The sequence below is a fragment of the Erpetoichthys calabaricus genome, chromosome 4, assembly GCF_900747795.2.
Source record: "Erpetoichthys calabaricus chromosome 4, fErpCal1.3, whole genome shotgun sequence".
Classification (NCBI taxonomy): Eukaryota; Metazoa; Chordata; class Cladistia; order Polypteriformes; family Polypteridae; genus Erpetoichthys; species Erpetoichthys calabaricus.
The window spans coordinates 10,612,075-10,635,838 of record NC_041397.2 but is presented as its reverse complement, the minus strand read 5'-3'; the positions used below and the strand labels follow the sequence as shown (position 1 = coordinate 10,635,838).

The 23,764-nt window shown below is 42.4% G+C and overlaps 1 protein-coding gene across 2 annotated transcripts in view; it reads right to left on the bottom strand.

The window, feature by feature from the left end:
• myo16 (myosin XVI) overlaps positions 1 to 23,764 on the bottom strand; it is a 774,098-nt gene that overhangs the window by 176,734 nt on the left and 573,600 nt on the right. For both annotated transcript variants that reach the window (XM_051926297.1, XM_051926296.1), the window contains exons 25-26: positions 14,928 to 15,103; positions 1,561 to 1,641 (exon numbers count right to left, since the gene is read on the bottom strand). In XM_051926297.1, coding sequence (XP_051782257.1) covers positions 1,561 to 1,641; positions 14,928 to 15,103 — 257 coding nt within the window. The remainder of the gene's footprint in view (positions 1 to 1,560; positions 1,642 to 14,927; positions 15,104 to 23,764) is intronic.

The following is a 23,764-nucleotide window of genomic DNA, read 5'->3' as shown; positions in this document are numbered from 1 at the left end:
AGCCAGAGCCCAGACTTGAATCCGATTGAACATCTCTGGAGAGATCTTAAAATGGCTGTGCACAGACACTTCCCATCCAACCTGATGGAGCTTGAGAGGTGCTGCAAAGAGGAATGGGCCAAACTGGCCAAGGATAGGTGTGCCAAGCTTGTGGCATCATATTCAACAAGACTTGAGGCTGGAATTGCTGCCAAAGGTACATCGACAAAGTATTGAGCAAAGGCTGTGAATACTTATGTACATGTGATTTCTCAGTTTGTTTATTTTTAATAAATTTGCAAAAACCTCAAGTAAACATTTTTCACGTTGTCATTATGGGGTGTTGTGTGTAGAATTCTGAGAAAAAGATGAATTTAATCCATTTTGGAATAAGGCTGTAACATAACAAAATGTGGAAAAAGTGATGCGCTGTGAATACTTTCTGGATGCACAGTAGTAAAGCAGATCATTTTGAAGAGATGCTGTTGATATGTGGTTCATTATCCAGCCCTGGTGTTGATGCCATCAAATGTCCAAATCCAAAACAGATGTGCTGTGAATACTTTCTGGATGCGCTGTATACGCGGTTATCCATTTGGTGCTCCAACTCTTTATACAGTGGGGGAAATAAGTATTTGACCCCCTGGAGAATTTGTAAGTTTGCTCACTTACAAAGAAATGAACACTCTCTAATTTTTATGGTTGTTTCATTTTAATGGAGAGAGACAGAATATCAACCAAAAATACAGAAAAAACACATTACATAAAAGTTATAAACTGATTTGCATGTCATTGGGAGAAATGAGGATTTGATCAACTACAACCCACACAGTATTCTGGCTCCCCCTGATTGGCTGTGTGCAACAATCAATTAATTCCAGATACTCCTGATCTCAACCTGTTACGTGTATAAAGCACATCTGTCCACAGAATCAACGTCTTCCATTCCTCACTAAATCAGCACCATGTGATTAAAGTGTAAAGAATCATAAGAGCAAAGTGTTATGGCATCCCACATACAAGAAGATGGAAAGGGTACAAACACCACAATGACTACAAGCAAGAACAGTGGGGCTCCACCATGGAGGTCTCACCCTAGACAGCCTAGCATTCAAAAAATACACGATCTAGCCTACGTAGGGCTAAAAAATGGGGCTGAGGCTTTTAAAGTCTACATATCACACAATATCTGAACAAGCGAGGGGAAGACCAGGAAGGAACCTGTGGCCAAAGAAAGCTAAACTTTAATGTTAAAAATGTATTAAAGAAGTTTAAAAAAGGGAGCACAAAAAAGTACAGCAGCAAAAAATAAAAAAGGAAGAAAGAATAATAATTTTGCCAGAAGATAAAAACAAAAAGTAAACAAAGCAAACAACACAAACGAAAACTGGTTACTTAATCAAAGCCGGGGTCAAACTCGGGGTATCCACACAGATCAAGAACCACAACATCCAAAACCAGGAATTCTGAAGCTGCTTCTCCATTTTGAGTGCTGGGGGGTGTCGCCCAGCTGCAAACTGTGTCTGCTGGCCCCGCCTCCGTATGTTCAACATACACAAACACTTGAGACTGAAGACTCACCCTGAGCTGCACAGCAACAGTCACTGGACCACAACGCTCCAGTCGCTGAAGGAAGGAGGATGCACCTTTCTTTTTCAGTAGCTATCAACAAAAAAACAAAAAGTCATTAGTATGGCGGTCATCTCGATTTGCCTCTCCTGTTGTGAAAATCTTCATCTCAGCACCTGGGTTACCCAAAGAAAAATGAAAAAAAAAAAAAGTCAGGTCCTGCAAAGCAGGCTTATCAAAAAGGTGCAGAATCTTGTAAATCAAAAAGAAATAAACAGAAAATAAATAATTCAGATACATGCTTGTAGGAGTCCATCTGCTCAGGCAGACAGAAATGAATGGCACTATAAAAGATTACAGGTAAATCGACAGATGAATATGAAAGGCACTATATGATAGATAGATAGATAGATAGATAGATAGATAGATAGATAGATAGATAGATAGATAGATAGATAGATAGATAGATAGATGTGAAAGGCACTATATGATAGATAGATGTGAAAGGCACTATATGATAGATAGATAGATAGATAGATAGATAGATAGATAGATAGATAGATAGATAGATAGATGTTAAAGGCACTATAGATAGATAGATAGATAGATAGATAGATAGATAGATAGATAGATAGATAGATAGATAGATAGATAGATAGATACAGTTAGGTCCATAAATATTTGGACAGAGACAACATTTTTCTAATTTTAGTTCTGTACTTTACCACAATGAATTTTAAATGAAACAACTCCTATGCAGTTGAAGTGCAGACTTTCAGCTTTAATTCAGTGGGGTGAACAAAACGATTGCATAAAAATGTGAGGCAACTAAAGCATTTTTTTAACACAATCCCTTCATTTCAGGGGCTCAAAAGTAATTGGACAATTGACTCTTTGGCTATTTCATGGGCAGGTGTGTTCAAGTCCGTCGTTATGTCATTATCAATTAAGCAGATAAAAGGCCTGGAGTTGATTTGAGGTGTGGTGCTTGCATGTGGAAGATTTTGCTGTGAACAGACAACATGCGGTCAAAGGAGCTCTCCATGCAAGTGACAGAAGCCATCATTAAGCTGCGAAAACAGAAAAAACCCATCTGAGAAATTACTACAATATTACGAGTGGCAAAATGTACAGTTTGGTACATCCTGAGAAAGAAAGCAAGCACTGATGAACTCAGCAACGCAAAAAGAACTGGACGTTCACAGAAGACAACAGTGGTGGATGATCACAGAATCATTTCCAAGGTGATGAGAAACCCCTTCACAACAGCCAACTAAGTGAACAACACTCTCCAGGGGGTAGGCGGGCGTATCGATATCCAAGTCTACCATAAAGAGAAGACTGCATGAAAGTAAATACAGAGGGTGCACTGCAAGGTGCAAGCCTCTCATAAGCCTCAAGAATAGAAAGGCTAGATTGGACTTTGACTGTGAAAAGCCAGCACAGTTCTGGAAAAACATTCTTTGGACAGATGAAACCAAGATCAACCTCTACCAGAATGATGGCAAGAAAAAAGTATGGAGAAGGTGAGGAACAGCTCATTATCCAAAGCATAGCACATCATCTGTAAAACACGGTGGAGGGAGGCAGTGTGATGGCTTGGGCGTGCATGGCTGCCAGTGGCACTGGGACACTCGTGTTTATTGATGATGTGACACAGGACAGAAGCAGCAGAATTAATTCTGAGGTGTTCAGAGACATACTGTCTGCTCAAATCCAGCTAAATACAGCAGTCAAATTGATTCATGATACAGATGGACAATGACCCAAAACATACAGCCAAAGCAACCCAGGAGTTTATTAAAGCAAAGAAGTGGACAATTCTTGAATGGCCAAGTCAGTCACCTGATCTTAACCCAATTGAGCAGGCATTTCACTTGTTGAAGACTAAACTTCAGACAGAAAGGCCCACAAACAAACAACAACTGAAAGCCGCTGCAGTAAAGGCCTGGCAGAGCATTAAAAAGGAGGAAACCCAACATCTGGTGATGTCCAGGAGCTCAAGACTTCAGGCTGTCATTGCCAGCAAAGGGTTTTCAACCAAGTATTAGAAATGAACATTTGATTTCCAGTTATTTAATTTGTCCAATTACTTTTGAGCCCCTGAAATGAAGGGATTGTGTTCAAAAAATGCTTTAGTTGCCTCACATTTTTATGTAATCGTTTTGTTCACCCCACTGAATTAAAGCTGAAAGTCTGCACTTCAACTGCATCTGAGTTGTTTCATTTAAAATTCATTGTGGTAATGTACAGAACCAAAATTAGAAAAAAGTTGTCTCTGTCCAAATATTTATGGACCTAACTGTAGATAGATAGATAGATAGATAGATAGATAGATAGATAGATAGATAGATAGATAGATGTGAAAGGCACGATAGATAGATAGATAGATAGATAGATAGATAGATAGATAGATAGATAGATAGATAGATAGATAGATAGATAGATAAGGAATCATTAAAGGTGAAAGAAAGAAAGAAAGAAAGAAAGAAAGAAAGAAAGAAAGAAAGAAAGAAAGAAAGAAAGAAAGAAAGAAAGAAAGAAAGAAAGACAACCATATCAGAGGCAGATAGATAGTAATCTACCTAACAGACAGACAAACAGAGAGGTGCTGTACGTGTCACATGCACTATGACATATTACAGATGAATACATAGAGGCCTAATGAAAGGCACAATGAAAAGGTGACAGTTTTTTTTTTATTTTAAAAATATTTATGGTTTTAAAAAAATATAAAACTATAACAAAATCAGAACAATTTACATTCACTAATCATATGTCATATGGGGGATAAAAAGCATGTTAACCACTTGATTTATAAAATGCATATTTTTTTCTCCATAAACAGTTTCAAACATTTTTTAAATATTTATCTGAACTCCTTCTCCAACCTGGCACACATTGTCAGACCCCTTTAAGTTCTCCTTCCTTCATCCCACCCTTGCTCATTCTGGTTTAACAGATTAACATCACTGAAGCTTTTAACAGTACAAACCTTCTCTTGTTATATACAAATATTCAAACATTTTTGCTTAATCAGAAAAGAATTCTCACTCGTCGTTCAACAATGGAACCCACCACCTCCTTCACTCTTCACATTTTTTAAGTCTTCTGTTGTACTCTTTATAATGAGCAAATTTGAAGTTTATTCTTAAGGCGACATTCACTGTGACAATGAAGATCCCAGCCTCTGACAGACAGATCAATACATCGATTTGGTTTCCTGAAATTATTTATAACATGGGGGTTTAAGCAAGAAGGAGTGACTTTAATACAGGAAATGCACCTTGTCGTGTTACACGCCGATAAGCGGACCGTTTGCATTGATTGTTGTGAACTAGAGAGTTCTTAAACACACAACTTGCCAACATTACTCAAATGCCCACAAGAGGGGGAAAAGCTGTGAAACCCCAGGTAGAAACAGAATAGGCAACATAGAATCTTTATAAATAAATATGAATGTATTTATTAATTTATTTCCTTTTGCTACTTCACCCTTGGGACATATGAAGTTCTATCAGGTTCTATTTATGTAAACTTTCATTATGTCTCCTGCTTCTAGGTATGACCCTCAGACAGGATGGATCTTCTGGAGCGGTTTGTGTAGGTCTTTCAAGCGACTGTCCTGCCAGACCAACTGAAGGTGACTGCTGCATGCAGTGGATGTCCACCATTAACCGAGACAACTTCCAGTTTGTTTTCCATCACCCTCCAGCACATGACTATCAGGTCTTCCCTGTAATTCTGGTTGCAGGTTTAGTAACCTACTGAAACTTTTTTTTTTTTTCTAAATTGTGATTTGTCAGACCACCAAACCAGGAAATGGGGCTGAACGTGTGGACAGACTGGAACACATTAGAGTTAAAGGAGAGCAGGAGACCCTGCTTCACCTCGAATGGTCCCAGAATTAATGGAGTCAAAGAAAAGTGCAGAGAATGTTAGTTTTCAATTGGCTTCATGGGAATTGTTATCTTGCAGTCGGGTTTACCTTCAAGGAACCGAAGCAGCCGGTTCTCAGAGAACTTGTTTTACAAAGACAGGCTCAAAGAAACACGAGGATGAAGAGTAGGAGCAGGAGCAGGCCTCGGGAAGTGCTACAAGTCATCGCAGGCCAAGTGTCGGCAGCTGGAGTTGGCTCGATGCGTCCCGCCTTTGGGGGTTTTCTCTGAAGATCATTTCTCAAGTGATTTCTGACAGAACTCACCCCATGAGCTCCTGGAAGAGTGAAGATTGGAACACCTTCCTGTTCTCCCTTAGGCTCCTTCAGCTTTGGTAGATGAAAAGAACAAACTCTTAAATAAATAAATGAATGTCCCAGAGTAACCTCAAGTAGCTGAGGCAAAAAATAATGAGAATTGTTACCCTGTAAAGAATGAATAGTGGAATGGAAGTGTGATTGTGACTGACCATCAGGACTGCTGGAAAATTTCCCAGGGGGCTGCGGTATCAGGAGGGCCACAGACTGTGAAACAGAGAAGACAAGCGAGCAATCGAGAGAGAGAGACATGATGTGAGTGGCCCACACTGCACCTGTCCAGTCACATGATCCCTTGAACCTGAGGGGTATTGGACCACTCAGATGATCACACTGACTGGCAGCCTGAACAGAAGCTGACTACTTGAGAAGGACTTTACCAAATGCCAAAGTTAATGTCGTCTTTTGTAATTAAGGTGGATAGGCAAAAACGGGTTATTTGTTAATGAAATAAACTAATCAGTTCTAACTAGTGATGGTGAAATCAAATTGTACAAAATTGACTTTGCAGTGAAACTTGGGAAAAAGTTACCGAAAAGAAATTGTGTTTCACCACTTGTGAAATTCATGCCATTGGTGTGTTTTCATAAAGTAACCCAGCCACAGGAGATGCACAAGCCTGTGTGTTTCGTCATGCAGGTCCCAAGCCCGGATAAATGGGGAGGTGATCAGCATGAGCTCAAGCGCGTGCAGAAGGAACTCCGAGTCCAGCTCAGGGTGGCGAAGGAGCAGTACAGGAGAAAGCTGGAGCAGAAGTTGCAGAATAAACAGCATGAAGGAAGTGTGGGATGGGATGAAGATCATCACTGGCTGCAGCTCGAAGCTGGGTGCCACCATCGAGAGAGATGTGGAGAGAGCAAACCAAATGAACAACTTCTTTAACAGGTTTGACCACCTTAACCCACTCTCACTGTCACCTCGGAGTACTGCACCCTCCACACGTCCTTCTGCTGATACCAACATAGAAGAGATATCCCCACAAATAATTACAAGAGCGCAAGTGAGCAGAGAGCTGAGGAGACTTCGTGCCAGCAAAGCAGCGGGTCCAGATGGAGTATCGCCATGACTGCTGAAGGTCTGTGCATCGGAGCTGGGGGGTCCTCTACAGTGCATCTTCAACCTGAGCCTGGAACAGGGGAGAGTCCCGAGGCTTTGGAAAACATCTTGCATCACCCCAGTCCCAAAGGTATCACGTCCTAGTGAGCTGAATGACTTCCGGACTGTTGCTCTGACATCACACGTGATGAAGACCATGGAGAGGCTGCTGCTTCACCACCTGAGGCCACAGGTTCAACATGCCCTCAACCCTCTGCAATTTGCATATCAGGAGAAGGTGGGAGCGGAGGATGCCATCATCTACATGCTACACCGATCCCTCTCCCACTTGGACAGAGGAAGTGGTGCAGTAAGAATTATGTTTCTGGACTTCTCTAGTGCCTTCAACACCATCCAACCTCTGCTCCTTAGGGACAAGCTGACAGAGATGGGAGTAGATTCATACCTGGTGGCATGGATCGTGGACTATCTTACCGACAGACTTCAGTATGTGCGTCTTGGGAACTGCACATCTGACATTGTGGTCAGCAACACAGGAGCGCCACAAGGGACTGTACTTTCTCTGGTCCTGTTCAGCCTATATACATCGGACTTACAGTACAACTCAGAGTCCTGCCACGTGCAAAAGTTCGCTGATGACACTGCTATCGTGGGCTGCATCAGGAGTGGGCAGGAGGAGGAGTATAGGGACCTAATCAATGACTTTGTTAAATGGTGCGACTCAAACCACCTACACCTGAACACCAGCAAAACCAAGGAGCCGGTGGTGAATTTTAGGAGGCCCAGACCCCTCATGGACCTCGTGATCATCAGAGGTGACTGTGTGCAGAGGGTGCAGACCTATAAATACCTGGGAGTGCAGCTGGATGATAAACTGGACTGGACTGCCAATACTGATGCTCTGTGTAAGAAAGGACAGAGCCGGTTATACTTCCTTAGAAGGCCGGTGTCCTTCAACATCTATCTATCTATCTATCTATCTGTCTATCTATCTATCTATCTATCTATCTATCTATCTATCTATCTATCTATCTATCTATCTATCTATCTATCTATCTATCTATCTATCTATCTATCTATCTATCTATCTATCTATCTATCTATCTATCTATCTATCTATCTATCTATCTATCTATCTATCTATCTATCTATCTATCTAAGGAAGGGTAAAATTTTGCCAGATGAACATGCGGACAATAATGCAGATTTCCCCAGGCCCAGGTTAACAATGGCCGGCACCAGTACTGATAGCCAACAGGGTGCTGGCAGAAATTGGGCTACTGTTGGCTGAAGAAGGAGAAGAAGAGGGGGAGACGTATCTGGAGGCAGGAGGAGAGGAGGAAGGTAAAGAGAGTGGAACTGAGGGTAGGAACTTTGAATGTTGGCAGTATGACTGTTAAGGGGAGAGAGTTAGCAGATATGATGGAGAGAAGGAATGTTGATATATTGTGCGTGCAAGAGACTAACAGGAAGGGGAGTAAGGCCAGGTGGATCGGAGGGGGATTCAAATTATTCTATCATGGTGTGGATGGGAGGAGAAATGGAGTAGGAGTTATTCTGAAGGAACAGTATGTCAAGAGGTGAAAAGAGTATCAGACAGAGTGATGATTATGAAGCTGGAAATTGGAGGTGTGATGATGAATGTTGTTAGTGCATATGCACCGCAGGTGGGGTGTGCAATGGATGAGAAAGAAGATTTCTGGAGTCAGATGGATGAAGTGATGGACAGAAAGTGGTGACTGGAGTGGATTTCAGTGGACCTATTGGTGAAGGGAACAGAGGAGATGAGGAGGTGATGGGTAGGTATGGTGTCAAGGAGAGGAATGAAGAAGGTCAGATGATAGTGGATTTTGCCAAAAGGATGGACATGGATGTGGTGAATACGTATTTTAAGAAGGGTGAGGAACACAGGGTGATGTATAAGAGTGGAGGAAGATGCACACAGGTAGATTACATCCTATGCAAAAGAGTCAATCTGAAGGAGATTGAAGACTGCAAAGTAGTGGCAGGGGAAAGTACAGCATAGGATGGTGGTCTGTAGGATGACATTGGAGATCAAAAAGAGGAAGAGAGTGAGGGCAGAGCCAAGGATCAAATGGTGAAAGTTGAAAAAGGAAGACTACAAGGTTGAGTTTAGGGAAAAGGTGAGACAGGCACTGGGTGGCAGTGAAGAATTACAAGACAGCTGGGCAACTACAGCAGATGTAGTAAGGGTGACAGCAAGAAGGGTGCTTGGTGTGACATCTGGACAGAGGAAGGAGGAAAAGGAAACCTGGTGGTGGAATGAGGAAATACAGGAGAGTATACAGAGGAAGAGGATGGCAAAGAAGAAGTGGGATAGTCAGAGAGATGCAGAAAGTAGACAAGAGTACAAGGAGACAAGGCGCAAGGTGAAGAGAGAGGTGGCGAAGGCTAAAGAAAAGGCGTATGATGAGTTGTATGAGAGGTGGGACACTAAGGAGGGAGAAATGGACCGGTGGGCAAGACAGAGAGGGGCCGAGCTGGGAAAGATGTGCAGCAGGTTAGGGTGATAAAGGATAAAGATGGAAACATACTCACAAGTGAGGAGAGTGTGTTGATGGAAGATGGAAAAAGTACTTGGAGAGGCTGACGAATGAAGAGAACAAAAGAGAGAAGAGGTTGGATGATGTGGAGATAGTGAATCAGGAAGTGCAACGGATTAGAAAGGAGGAAGTAAGGACAGCAATGAAGAGGATGAAAAATGGAAAGGCCGTTGGTCCAGATGACATACCTGTGGAAGCATGGAGGTGTTTAGGAGAGATGGCAGTGGAGTTTTTAATCAAATTGTTTAATAGAATCTTGGAAAGTGAGAGGATGCCTGAGGAGTGGAGAAGACGTGTACTGGTGCAGATATTTAAGAATAAGGGGGATGTGCAGGACTGCAGTAACTACAGGGGGAATAAAATTGATGAGCCACAGCATGAAGTTATGGGAAAGAGTAGTGGAAGCTCAGTTAAGAAGTGAGGTGATGATTAGTAAGCTGCAGGATGGTTTCATCCCAAGAAAGAGCACCACAGATGTGATGTTTGCTCTGAGGATGTTGATGGAGCAGTTTAGAAAAGGTCAAAAGAAGTTGAATTGCGTCTTTGTGGACCTGGAGAAAGCATATGACAGGGTGCCTCAAGAGGAGCTGTGGTATTGTATGAAGACGTAGGGAGTGGCAGAGAAGTACATAAGAGTTGTACAGGATATGTACGAGGGAAGTGTGACAGTGGTGAGGTCTGCGGTAGGAGTGACGAAGGTGGGATTACATCAGGGATCGGCTCTGAGCCCTTTCTTATTTGCAATGGTGATGGACAGGTTGACAGATGTGATTAGACAGGAGTCCCCGTGGACTGTGATGTTTGCTGATGATGTTGTGATCTGTAGCGATAGTAGGGAGCAGGTTGAGGAGACCCTGGAGAGGGGGAGATATGAGAGGAGAGGAGAGGAATGAAGGTCAGTAGGACCACCAGGACAGAATATATGTCTGTAAATGAGAGGGAGGTCAGTGGAATGGTGAGGATGCAGGGAGTAGAGTTGGCAAAGGTGGATGAGTTTAAATACTTGGGATCAACAGTACAGAGTAATGGGAATTGTGGAAGAGAAGTGAAAAAGAGAGTGCAGGCAGGGTGGAGTGGGTGGAGAAGTGTGTCAGGAGTGATTTGTGACAGACGGGTATCAGCAAGAGTGAAAGGGACGGTCTACAGGATGGTAGTGAGACCAGCTATGTTATATGGGTTGGAGACGATGGCACATACCAAAAAACAGGAGATAAAGCAGGAGGTGGGAGAGTTAAAGATGCGAAGATTTGCATTGTGTGTGACGAGGATGGATAGTACTGTATATTAGAGGGTCAGCTCAGGCTGGACGGTTGGGAGACAAAGTCAGAGAGGCGAGATTGCGTTGGTTTGTACATGTGCAGAGGAGAGATGCTGAGTATACTGAGAGAAGAGTGCTAAGGATAGATCTGCCAGGCAAGAGGAAAAGAGGAAGGCCTAAGAGAAGGTTTATGGATGTGGTGAAACAGGACATCGAGGTGGCAGGTGTAACAGAGCAAGATCCAGAGAACAGGAAGATATGAAAAAAAAATTATCCACTGTGGTAACCCCTAACAGGAGCAGCTGAAAGAAGAAAAAGAAGAAGGAGGTGTGTTTTCATAAAGTATTTAGACAACCTTAACTTTCTTCAGGTTGCACCCTTTCCCTAAAATCATGTTAATATCATGAAAGATGTCTAGAATGGACAGGGCATCATTATTGGACTCAAGCAATCCAGGGATCAAGTTCTACAAGGGAATGTGGACAAACCTAACATCCTGAACTAGGATTATAATAGACTTCCTTCCCACTGGCACCTTCTTCCAATGACCAGTCTCCCCAACACCATCCCTACTACACCAAAAACTCCTACCATGTCAGCTGGAATGGCCTCTGACCATCAGTATGGGCTGTCTGTAACTGAAGACCAATGAGGAGACAGCTGAGGTAGATAGCCACAGGAAAAGCCAAAGGACCAGATGAAGTCAGTTCCTTGAATTCTTAAGGCCTATGTTGACCACCATTGTGTTCTCCTCTTGTCATCTGTTCAGTCGGTCCCATAGGCTCCAGAATGTACCACTGTTGTTATAAACATCCTCCATTGTTTCTGTTCCAAAGAAGACAGGCACCTCTTCACCTAATGACTTCAGACTAGTGGCCTTTACGTCTTACATCACGAAGTCCTTTAAGAGTCTGGTCCTGGCCTTCATGAGTCCTCTTGTGGTAGACCACCTGTACCCACTGCAGTTTGTCTATCAAACAAAAACTGGTGTGGAGGATACAATTGTCTATCTGCTCCACAAGGCTGGACACAGCTGGCCACACTGTGAGAATTCAGTTTTTTTTTCAATACCATCCATCCATCTCTTTTAAGAGGTAAACTCAGAGATATGCAGATGGATGAGCCTGTGGTGTCCGGGATGATGGACTATCTGCCTGGCAGAACCACAGTTTGTGAGACTCAAGGGCTGTGTGAGCAACACTGGAGTACCACGAGGAACAGGCCTGTCTCCTTCAATCATCCCTCTGTACACCTATAAATACACCAGCAGGTCAGGTCACTTGAAGATGTTCTCAGATGATTCTGCACTTACGGAGTGGGGTATTGATAAGGGGGATGAGACAGAGGAGTTTTGATGCTCAGTCGTGTTGACTCTCTGGTTTTTGACCTTTTTTCCAGTTGACGATTCTCCCAGTTATTTTTCATTTATTCTTTGACCGTCTCCTCTGAGTCAATACCAATACATATAGGGGGCGATATTGCAGAATGAAATTTGCCTATTATCACTCTCCATAACTAAAAACTTTACAACAGAAGAAGTGCCAGGCACAGATAAGAGGAGAGATGGAGAAAACAAAAATGCAAAAAGGAGGTGGAGCTAAAAACGAAGGTGAAAACAATTTAAATCATTTCATCGTGGAAAAAAAAAAACCGAGCAATTTACAAAAACAACAAGGGTGGGAGCGTGCAAGCTGTTTAGCTCAGCAGCCTCGTTACTAAGACGACTTACAATAGAGGCCATCAGAATGCTGAAATTAATAGAAACCACTGCACAACAAAGGTTTTGCTTCTTGAACACTGCTGGGTGTTTCTTATAGATGTTTGGGTGCTGATCACGAATATCATATCAAAATTTACCCATTACGTACTGTTTCAGTTTTGTCATGATTTTTTCTTATATTTGTATCCCACTGCTGTAGGCTGGCACCCTACCCGGGGTTTGTTCCCTGCCTTGCGCCCTGTGTTGGCCCTAGATTGGCTCCAGCAGACCCCCGTGACCCTGTAGTTAGGATATAGCGGGTTGGATAATGGATGGATTTGTATCCCATAAGTGACTTATCAACAACGGTTTGTATAGCCTGTGCATGTCCAGCCATGGAATCAGGGCAGGTTGGAAGCTATTCTGTGGGAGTTGACATCCTGGGCAGGACTGAAGGAGCCTAACGCTGTCTCAGCTTGCTATAAAGGTGGCTTGCATACTCTGATCCTGCTCATTTGGTTAATAGAGATAGTCAGTGTGTATGTAGAGTATTAGTATAGTAAAGTAGAGTATCTGTAGCAATATAACAGTAAGTAAGCTTGATGCTATAGACGTTTTGGTGTCTCGTCAATATCGTAACAGCCGCCATACATTCTGCTATGTTTGTAGCGAATATACACTTGCACCTCAGAGATGTTGGATGACGTTTCTTCACATCTCTTGTGAAGAAAGCTTATCATCTGTATTTCGACTGCAAAATTGGTGATCAAGACAAGGAATGGCCACCTCACATTTGCTGTGCGACATGTGCTGCCAGTCTGAGAGCCTGGCTCAGAGGTACTCGAAAGACGATGGCGTTTGCTGTTCCGATGATATGGCGAGAACAGAAAGACCATGTGACCGACTGTTACTTCTGTTTGACTAATGTGTCTGGTTTCTCACCAATTAAATATCCTAATCTGCCTTCAGCAATGAGACCTGTGCCACATGACAACAGTCTTCCAATTCCGAAAGCACCAGAGGATTGGACCTTAGACAAAGCAGATGAAGAAACTGCAATGCAGGGTACTGACAGTGACATTGACCCAGATTTTGAAGCGTGCTCATCAGGCGATCCACATCTGATAACACAGTCCGAACTGAAAGATTTGGTCAGAGATTTGGGTCTGTCAAAAGCAAAAGCCGAGATGCTGGGTTCGAGACTGCAGGAACGGTGTTTGCTGTCACCAGGTATGAAAATTTCTGTGTTTCGAGGCAGACATCATGATATAACCAAATTTTTTGCACAAGTTGACAGTCTCTGTTTCTGTTGTGGCATTGAAGGATTGTTCTCGGCCTTGGGTTGTGATCACACCCCGGAAGAATGGCGTTTCTTCATTGATTCGTCAATGTTAAGCCTGAAAGCTGTTCTGCTACACAATGGCAATGTTTATCCTTCAGTACCTGTTGGCTATGCAGCAACATGAAAGAAACGTATGAGAATATGGAACTGTTGTGAAGCACGTCCAGTATAGCAGGTACAACTGGAATATCTGTGGAGATCTTAAAGTCGTTGCTCTGTTACTAGGACTGCAGCTCGGCTTTACAAAGTACTGTTGTTTCATCTGTGAATGGGACAGCCATGCCAAACAGTCGCACTATTCTCGACGGAACTGGCCACTCCATACAAAGTTAATTCCAGGACAGAACAATGTGGCACATGAATCGCTTGTCGACCCAAAAAAAGATATTTTTGCCTCCTCTTCACATAAAACTGGGACTCATGAAGAATTTCGTGAAAATACTGAACAAGGAAGGCGAAGGTTTTCGTTATTTAAGACAGATGTTCCCAAGAATAACTGACGCCAAGATCAATGAGGGCATTTTTGTTGGCTCCCAGATCAGACACGTTATGAGCGACAAGCGGTTTGAAGATCTGTTAGTTGCCTGGAAAGCCTTCAAAGACGTTGTTGACAATTTTTTGGGCAATTACAGAGCCCCAAGCTCCATTCAGCTGGTAGACAAACTTCTCAAAGCATACACAGACAATGAAGTGCAACATGTCACTCTAGATTCATTTCCTCCACTCACACTTGGACTTCTTCCCTGCAGATCTCGGTGCTGTCAGTGACGAATACGCTGAAAGGGTTCACCAGGACATTGCTACGGTGGAGAGACGATACCAGGGCAATTGGAATCCGTCAATGCTTGCTGACTACTGTTGGACACTGCAACGTGATGCACCAGACATTGAATACAAAAGAAAATCAGGAGCAAAACACTTCAAATTCTGTTGAATTTAATAGCTTATGCAAAACATAAACGTGATTAAATACGTTATTGTAAGTAAACATATAAATGTCTATTTCTCAGAGTTCCTACGTGAGGCAGTAAAACCAAAACTATATTTGTGCATACCCAGTAGGTACCTGTCACAATCAGCAGGAAGCTGACTTTTCAAAAAAATTGTTGTGTAGTGAAATTTAAACGACTGCTAATTGGCGCACAGAAGCATAGTGTCAACTTAGCAATTGTTAAAAGTGAAGACCCCCACCAAAAAAACGATACCTTAGTGAGGTCCGTGTATTTCTTTGGTTCTTTGGCTATTGAGGCTGATGTCATTCTCTGGACTAACAGCGCAGCTTTGGCTCCTTGGAGTTTAAGGCGATTGTAGGGAGGAATGAGGGAACCAGTTTGGGTCAGTTTAGACTGGAACAGCTGGTGGACGATTACGTTTTCACTGGCTGTGGAGGAAAGAAGAAATATGACATTAACTCTTTGAGGGCTGAATATTTTTTCCAAACAAATACAGTTTTTTTGAAAAGCACACAAAGCAATGGTTTCACGCATAAATCAACATCGAAACAAATGTTGCTGCATGCTGTGGCCGCCAGTTTGCTGTCTCTTGTGGCTTGAGCCACTCAGGGGTGGCCCGGCAGCTGGCAGGCTGTCTTCACATGGCAGGGGGTTGAGGTGGCAGTGGTGGTCATGGTCGCTGTGCAGTGCAATCTGGTTGGTCCCTCCTGTCATCATAAGTGGTGGTCATCCAAGGCAAACACTGCTGTAAATGCGTCAGCTACACACGTGCATCCAGCACCACAATCGCCTTCTGCTGGTACCTCATTTGCTTTTTCAATCTCGATCTCCAGATCACTTACATCAAAATCGGAGTCCAACATGTCAGATTCCCATTCAGAGATAATATACAAAATGCCACCCACGGAGTATTTTGCCCAGGCATTTCCATCGATCTCTCGTCAGATGTCGATGCCATTTTTGAAGTTGTTTGTTCTTCACTTCTCACATGAGTGCAGGGAATCTTGGTCAAACCAACAAGGCTAACTTCCCTTCTAGCAAATTGAGTCAAACTAAAATGTAACGGCAGGTTTTGTCACCGTTTACAGTTCATCATCACTATCAACCCCTCCTGTTGACAAAAGTCAGCATCCGCCATGAAAGAGTCAAGAACAACCGCAGACGCAGGTCAGATATACAGTGCATCCAGAAAGTATTCACAGCGCATCACTTTTTCCACATTTTGTTATGTTACAGCCTTATTCCAAAATGGATTCAATTCATTTTTTTCCTCAGAATTCTACACACAACACCCCATAATGACAACGTGAAAAAAGTTTACTTGAGGTTTTTGCAAATTTATTAAAAATAAACAAACTGAGAAATCCCATGTCCATAAGTATTCACAGCCTTTGCTCAATACTTTGTCGATGCACCTTTGGCAGCAATTCCAGCCTCAAGTCTTGTTGAATATGATGCCACAAGCTTGGCACACCTATCCGTGGCCAGTATTGCCCATTCCTCTTTGCAGCACCTCTCAAGCTCCATCAGGTTGGATGGGAAGCGTCGGTGCACAGCCATTTTAAGATCTCTCCAGAGATGTTCAATCAGATTCAAGTCTGGGCTCTGGCTGGGCCACTCAAGGACATTCACAGAGTTGTCCTGAAGCCACTCCTTAGATATCTTGGCTGTGTGCTTAGGGTCGTTGTCCTGCTGAAAGATGAACCGTCGCCCCAGTCTGAGGTCAAGAGCGCTCTGGAGCAGGTTTTCATCCAGGATGTCTCTGTACATTGCTGCAGTCATCTTTCCCTTTATCCTGACTAGTCTCCCAGTCCCTGCCGCTGAAAAACATCCCCACAGCATGATGCTGCCACCACCATGCTTCACTGTAGGGATGGTATTGGCCTGGTGATGAGCGGTGCCTGGTTTCATCCAAACGTGATGCCTGGCATTCACACCAAAGAGTTCAATCTTTGTCTCATCAGACCAGAGAATTTTCTTTCTCATGGTCTGAGAGTCCTTCAGGTGCCTTTTGGCAAACTCCAGGTGGGCTGCCATGTGCCTTTTACTAAGGAGTGGCTTCCGTCTGGCCACTCTACCATACGGGCCTGATTGGTGGATTGCTGCAGAGATGGTTGTCCTTCTGGAAGGTTCTCCTCTCTCCACAGAGGACCTCTGGAGCTCTGACAGAGTGACCATCGGGTTCTTGGTCACCTCCCTGACTAAGGCCCTTCTCCCCAGATCGCTCAGTTTAGATGGCCGGCCAGCTCTAGGAAGAGTCCTGGTGGTTTCGAACTTCTTCCACTTACAGATGATGGAGGCCACTGTGCCCATTGGGACCTTCAAAGCAGCAGAAATTTTTCTGTAACCTTCCCCAGATTTGTGCCTCGAGACAATCCTGTCTCGGTGGTCTACAGACAATTCCTTTGACTTCATGCTTGGTTTGTGCTCTGACATGAACTGTCAACTGTGGCACCTTATATAGACAGGTGTGTGCCTTTCCAAATCATGTCCAGTCAACTGAATTTACCACAGGTGGACTCCAATGAAGCTGCAGAAACATCTCAAGGATGATCAGGGGAAACAGGATGGACCTGAGCTCAATTTGGAGCTTCATGGCAAAGGCTGTGAATACTTATGTACATGTGCTTTCTCAATTTTTTAATTTTTAATAAATTTGCAAAAACCTCAAGTAAACTTTTTTCACGTTGTCATTATGGGGTGTTGTGTGCAGAATTCTGAGGAAAAAAATGAATTTAATCCATTTTGGAATAAGGTTGTAACATAACAAAATGTGGAAAAAGTGATGCGCTGTGAATACTTTCTGGATGCACTGTAGTAAAGCAGATCATTTTGAAGAGATGCTGTTGATATGTGGTTCATTATCCAGCCCTGGTGTTGATGCCATCAAATGTCCAAATCCAAAACAGATGTTATTCTTTTTGTTCCTGTGGAAGAATAATTTTAGGGTAACATCGCATTCATCTTAAAGAAATAGCATAAAGGATTAATGTCGGAAATGAGATAAAGATCAAGTGAACAACGAAATGTACACTGAAATATAAAAATTGGTTTAGGAAAAATACTGAGATGGTCAAATTAACAAAGAATGTACCAGAAGAAAGGCTGATGTAATATACAAAGTGTAGTGAAGGATGACTAAGGAATCAGCAGACGTCCAGTAAACGAGAATGGACAATTGTTATATGCATAGAAATTTCAAGAGCGGGGTGGCACAACTCAAAGGTATAAGAAGAACAAGAATATAATATAACAGACTTTTATGTTATATAAATCATTTGGGTGTAAACTATGGAAGCCAAGAGAGGACGTGCAATGTCGTTATTTTTTTTTAATTGTTTCCTCGAGATAATGGACTAATTTTATCTAGATCTCGAAAAAACGAACTTTGTTTTCTCGAGATAACGGAACAATTTTATCGAGATCTCAATAAAACAAAAGGTCTTGTTTTCTTGAAATTATGAAATAATTGTATCTAACATTTAATGTTTAGCTTATTGAAGCTACGTCCTGTTTGAAACGGCAGAAGAGCAGAACTGTGTTGATCAGCGCATCACATTTTTGTTCAATCCAAGGCTGACGCAGGCTGAAATACGTTTATACCTTAGTTTAGAAAATAATAACGTTAGTGTTCGCCATTTAAGAAGACGGTTAGCATTGCTTCAGCTGTATAGGCGTTGCAATATAAGTGAACCTGATGCCAGGAGCAAAGGTTAAGTTTCGTTTTCTCGAGACCGCGATAAAATTATTCTGTTATCTCGAGAAAACAAAGTTCGTTTTCTCGAGAACTCGATCAAATTAGTATGTTATCTCGATGAGACCATTTAAAAAAATAACGATATTACACGTCCTCTCTCGGCTTCCGTAGTAAACCAACGAACCAACCAGAGTAAAATGTATGCATTGATTGAAACTGCAACTGTTTATAAAATGAACCTCTATTCTTTGCTTCTCTGACCATTCTGTAATGGACTGCTTTTGAAGAATACTCTCTCTAAGGCAGGGGTCTCCAACACGTCGCTCGAGCTCGCAAGCCCCTTCCAAGATAGCTCGCCAAAGGGTTAATGAATCCTGCATAAATTTGAAAACTTGATTTGTCAAATTAGGGGGTGGGCGATCTTTCCAAAAAAATCATATCACGATCCTTTTAACACAAAATCACGATCCACAATCTGAATTGCAATCTGTCTTTTCAATGTGACGTACACTTAAGAGAATATCCGGACTCAAACTCATCAAGACCTAAGTAACACTTTATTTTAGATAGCTGAAATACCCAGCGTTGCCCGGGAGGAAAATAAAGTGTTTTCTTAATTGTTTGAGAAAAATATAAATAAAAAAAACACAAATTTAAAAATAAAAATAAATGAACAAACAATGAAGACTCACTAATATGCTTGTCTTGCGGTCTTGTATGTATGTTATCATCCAGTTGATGCTCGGAACTGGCCAACTCTATTTAATATCAAAAGCAACAGGCGGCGTGGTGGTACTCAAACATAAAGAATGCTGGCAGTCACCTCCAGTTCGCCCTCTGGTGGTCGTTCTGAGTGTCAACTGGATGATAACACATATACAAGAGCGCAAGATCAAGAGAAGGGGGTGGGTTAGGGTTGATTTCACCCTACAGTATTTTTAGTCGACCAATGAGGAATATGTGTACCAAATTTCATGAAAATCGCTCCAACCGTTTGGAAGTGATCTTGGAACATACATACATACATACACACTCGCATACACACAATGACTTTTATATATATACTAGACATTAAGCCCGTTACAATAACGGGCGCTAGAATAGTAGTGCATAAACATTAGTAGGAACAGTCTATATTAAATGGCAAAGGACCGTCTATTTTCTGTTACAGTAATACTGGCTTGTATGTGGCTGTAATATGCGTCACTGTATTGCGTGCCTTTAATTTTCTCTCACAGTAATACGTCTCTCCAGCAAGTATTTTAATCTGTGCTGGTGTGCAGCTGCTTATTGTATGTATGGTGTCTCCCCAGCAATGTGTGCGAAAATAAATCTACTTTTAAAAGTCATCCTATTGTAATGTCATGAAAATTCGTATATTTAGGAAAACACTTTACCGGGCCAAGTTTGTTAATCGCAAATCTGACATCCTCAGAGTGAACACTTGCACAACAACAAACACTAATCCCACCTCTTTAGGGAAGCTGGTATCCGCGTCTCAGTACCCGACTGGATTTTTCGTGCATTATGTTTTAGGTCTTACCTCATTTACCGAAATCCGATTGGATCGGCCGCGCGATATTTTATAGGTCCCGCCCTCTCTGTCTTGTGTGACGTGTCAGGCGGCCTTTGATGCATCGCACCGTGCACTTCACCAGAAGACACACACACACGGACACATGGACACACACAGGGATTTTATTAAAGAGGATATATATATATACTGTATATATCCATCCATCCATTATCCAACCAGCAATATTCTAACTACAGGGTCACGGGAGTCTGCTGGAGCCAATCCCAGCCAACACAAAGCGCAAGGCAGGAAACAAACCCCGGGCGGGGCGCCAGCCCACCACAGGGCAATATACATATACAGTAATCCCTTGCTATATCGCGCTTCGCCTTTCGCGGCTTCACTCTATCGCGGATTTTATATGTAAGCATATTTAAATATATATCGCAGATTTTTTGCTGGTTCGCGGATTTCTGCGGACAATGGGTCTTTTAATTTCTGGTACATGCTTCCTCAGTTGGTTTGCCCAGTTGATTTCATACAAGGGACGCTATTGGCAGATGGCTGAGAAGCTACCCAACTTACTTTTCTCTCTCTCTTGTGCTGACTTTCTCTGATCCTGATGTAGGGGGATTGAGCAGGGGGGCTGTTCGCACACCTAGACGATAAGGACGCTCGTCTAAAAATGCTAAAAGATTATCTTCACGTTGCTACCATCTGTGCAGCTGCTTCGTGAAGCGACATGCTGCACGGTGCTTCGCATACTTAAAAGCTCGAATGGCACGTATTGATTTTTGCTCGTTTGTTTTTCTCTCTCTCTCTCTCTCTCTCTCTCTCTCTCTCTCTCTCTCTCTCACTCTCTCTCTCTCTCTCTCCCTGCTCCTGACAGAGGGGGTGTGAGCTGCCGCCTTCAACAGCTTTGTGCCGCGGTGCTTCGCATACTTAAAAGCCAAACAGCCCTATTGATTTGTTTGCTTTTCTCTCTCTCTCTCTGACATGATCTGCTCCAGACGCGCACTCCTTTGAAGAGGAAGATATGTTTGCATTCTTTTAATTGTGAGACGGAACTGTCATCTCTGTCTTGTCATGGAGCACAGTTTAAACTTCTGAAAAAGAGACAAATGTTTGTTTGCAGTGTTTGAATAACGTTCCTGTCTCTCTACAACCTCCTGTGTTTCTGCGCAAATCTGTGACCCAAGCATGACAATATAAAAATAACCATATAAACATATGGTTTCTACTTCGCGGATTTTCTTATTTCGCGGGTGGCAACCCCCACGATGGAGGAGGGATTACTGTATATATATATATATATATATATATATATATATATATATATATATATATATATACAGTGGAACCTCGGTTTGCGAGTAACTTGGTTTACGAGTGTTTTGCAAGATGAGCAAAAACTTTTAATAAATTTTGACTTGATAAACGAGCGAGATCTTGCAGTACGAGTAGTATGTATACGCTTTATCTGCTGAGTGTCATGTGATCACAACTGAGCTGATGGTTCTTCTCTTTCTCTCGCTGTGGGATTGTGGGCAATCGTCTCCTATTCTCCGTCTGAGTCGGTGTGCCTCACTCATATAGTCAACATCCGTACGAGCGTATAGTGGTTACTGCAGCATTAGCGTTGTGACTGTGTATGCGCGCGCGTATGTGTGTGTGTGTGTGTATGTGTGTGTGCTCGCTCAGCCATATGTGCGTGTATGTGTGTGTGTGCAGGATCAGAAATGAGGACCTATCTTGCTGAAATGGAAGAATCTCTCCCCTTTTAAGTCAGTGGGTAACTGATGTTTTATATTATTTGAAATTGGAAAACGTAAAATTCTAAGAGGATCTGCGCAGAAATTTTTCAAAACCTGGCAGCTTCTAATCAATAACATTTTAGAATAAGCTTTTAAAGCACTGAGGAAGCAGATTCTCTCCCTATCCTCTTTTTTTTTCTTTTCTTTTTCTTCTCCATTTATCTTTATTCACTTATTAATTTATCGATTTACTTATTTTTACTAGGTTTAAGTTTTATTCTGCTGCTCATGCTCTCTTTCCCAGGGGTGGGAGTTGATTTGTTTTCAATCCTATTCTTGTAAAATTGATCTATTTGTATGGAATGTTGTGTGATTTCAATAAAATCAATAAAAACAAAATAAATAAATAAATATTAATAGAGTAACAAGAACAATTCATGTGACAAACTAGATTTGTTTTAATGCACTTTTGTTTGCTTTTCACCAGTGTGGACTGTTACTATTGTTTGGAGGTTTTAGCTTTTTGTGATCCCTGCTCTGTTTCGTTTTCCTGCTTTTATGGGCCACTTCTTAGTAATGGAGTGCAATGGTATTTTGTATAAACTGTGTTTATCCAGTTTATACCAGCAGATCCCTGTGATTCAGCGGGTTGGAAAATGGATGGATGGATGGATGGATGTGTTTATCCATCCATTTTCTTAACCCGCGTTTGTAGTTCAGGGTTACGGGGAAGCTGGGGCTTATCCCAGCAAACACAGGCAAAAGGCAAGAGCAGTTCCTGAACATACGAATAACCTTTTCTTGTTTTCCTTATCAAAAAATCCTATTTGAATAAAACAGCTTTTTCTATGAGGACCTTAGAGGGTTGGCTCAGGTTCGACGGTTTGGAGACAAAGTCAGAGAGGCGAGATTGCGTTGGTTTGGACATGTGCAGAGGAGAGACGCTGAGTATATTGGGAGAAGGATGTTAAGGATGGAGCTGCCAAGCAAGAGGAACAGAGGAAGGACTAAGAGAAGGTTTATGGATGTGGTGAGAGAGGACATGCAGGTGGTGGGTGTAGTGGAGGAAGATGGAGAGGACAGGAAGATATAGAAGAAGATGATCCAGTATTGCAAACCATAACTGGTGCAGCAGAAAGAAGAAGAAGAAGAAGAAGAAGAAGAAGAAGAAGAAGAAGAAGAAGAAGAAGAAGAAGAAGAATTATTTGTGCATAAGGCACTGCATGGGTCTGCTCCTTCACATATTTCTGAGTTTCTTACTCCATATCTACCCTCCAGGGCTCTCAGGTCCTCAGATCAATTATTATTATGCATTCCATGGACATGTTGGAAGGTAAAGGGTGACTGTGCTTTCGCAGCAGTGGCCCTAAGGCTTTGGAACACTCTGCCTTATAAAATCAGAGCTTCTCCCTCATTTATGTAGAGTTTTAAATCTAAAACTGAAAACATTTTTATTCACTGGTTTTTGGTGCAGAGTAAGGGCTTATGCTTCAAATGTGTCTAGACTTATGTACAAATGCTGTACAGTAGTAGCTTTTTAGTTATTGACTTGTTTGTATTTATATTATTTTATTTTTTTCAGCTTCTGTGAACTGTATTTTTACTGCACTTTGGTCAACTTGTATTTGTGTTGAAGTTGCTGTATAAAGTAAGGCTGACTTGACTTGACTTGGTCTCCTTCGATGTTATGAAATTAAGAGCTAGAGGAGTTATGATATGCAATGATCCGTCTGCTCCACAAGGCTGGACAAAGCTGGCAGCACTGTGAGGAGGACGCGTTTTGATTTCTCCAGTACCTTCAATACCATCCAGCCATCCCTGTTAAGGGGTCAACTCAGAGATAAGCAGGTGGATGAGCTTGAGGGGTCCTGGATAATGGACTATCAGTCAGGCATACCACGGTTTATGAGAGTCAAGGATGGTGTGAACGACACTGGTGCACCACAAGGAACAGGCCTGTCTCTTCTGCTCTTCGCTCTTTACCCCTCCGACTACAAATATAACAGCACCACTTGCAGAAATTCTCAGATGACGCCGGCCTCCAGGACTCTGACTGTGTCCGGCTTGTCTCCGACTCCTTTTCCATAACTGCTCGTGGTTCTACAATTAATTAATGGAGAGA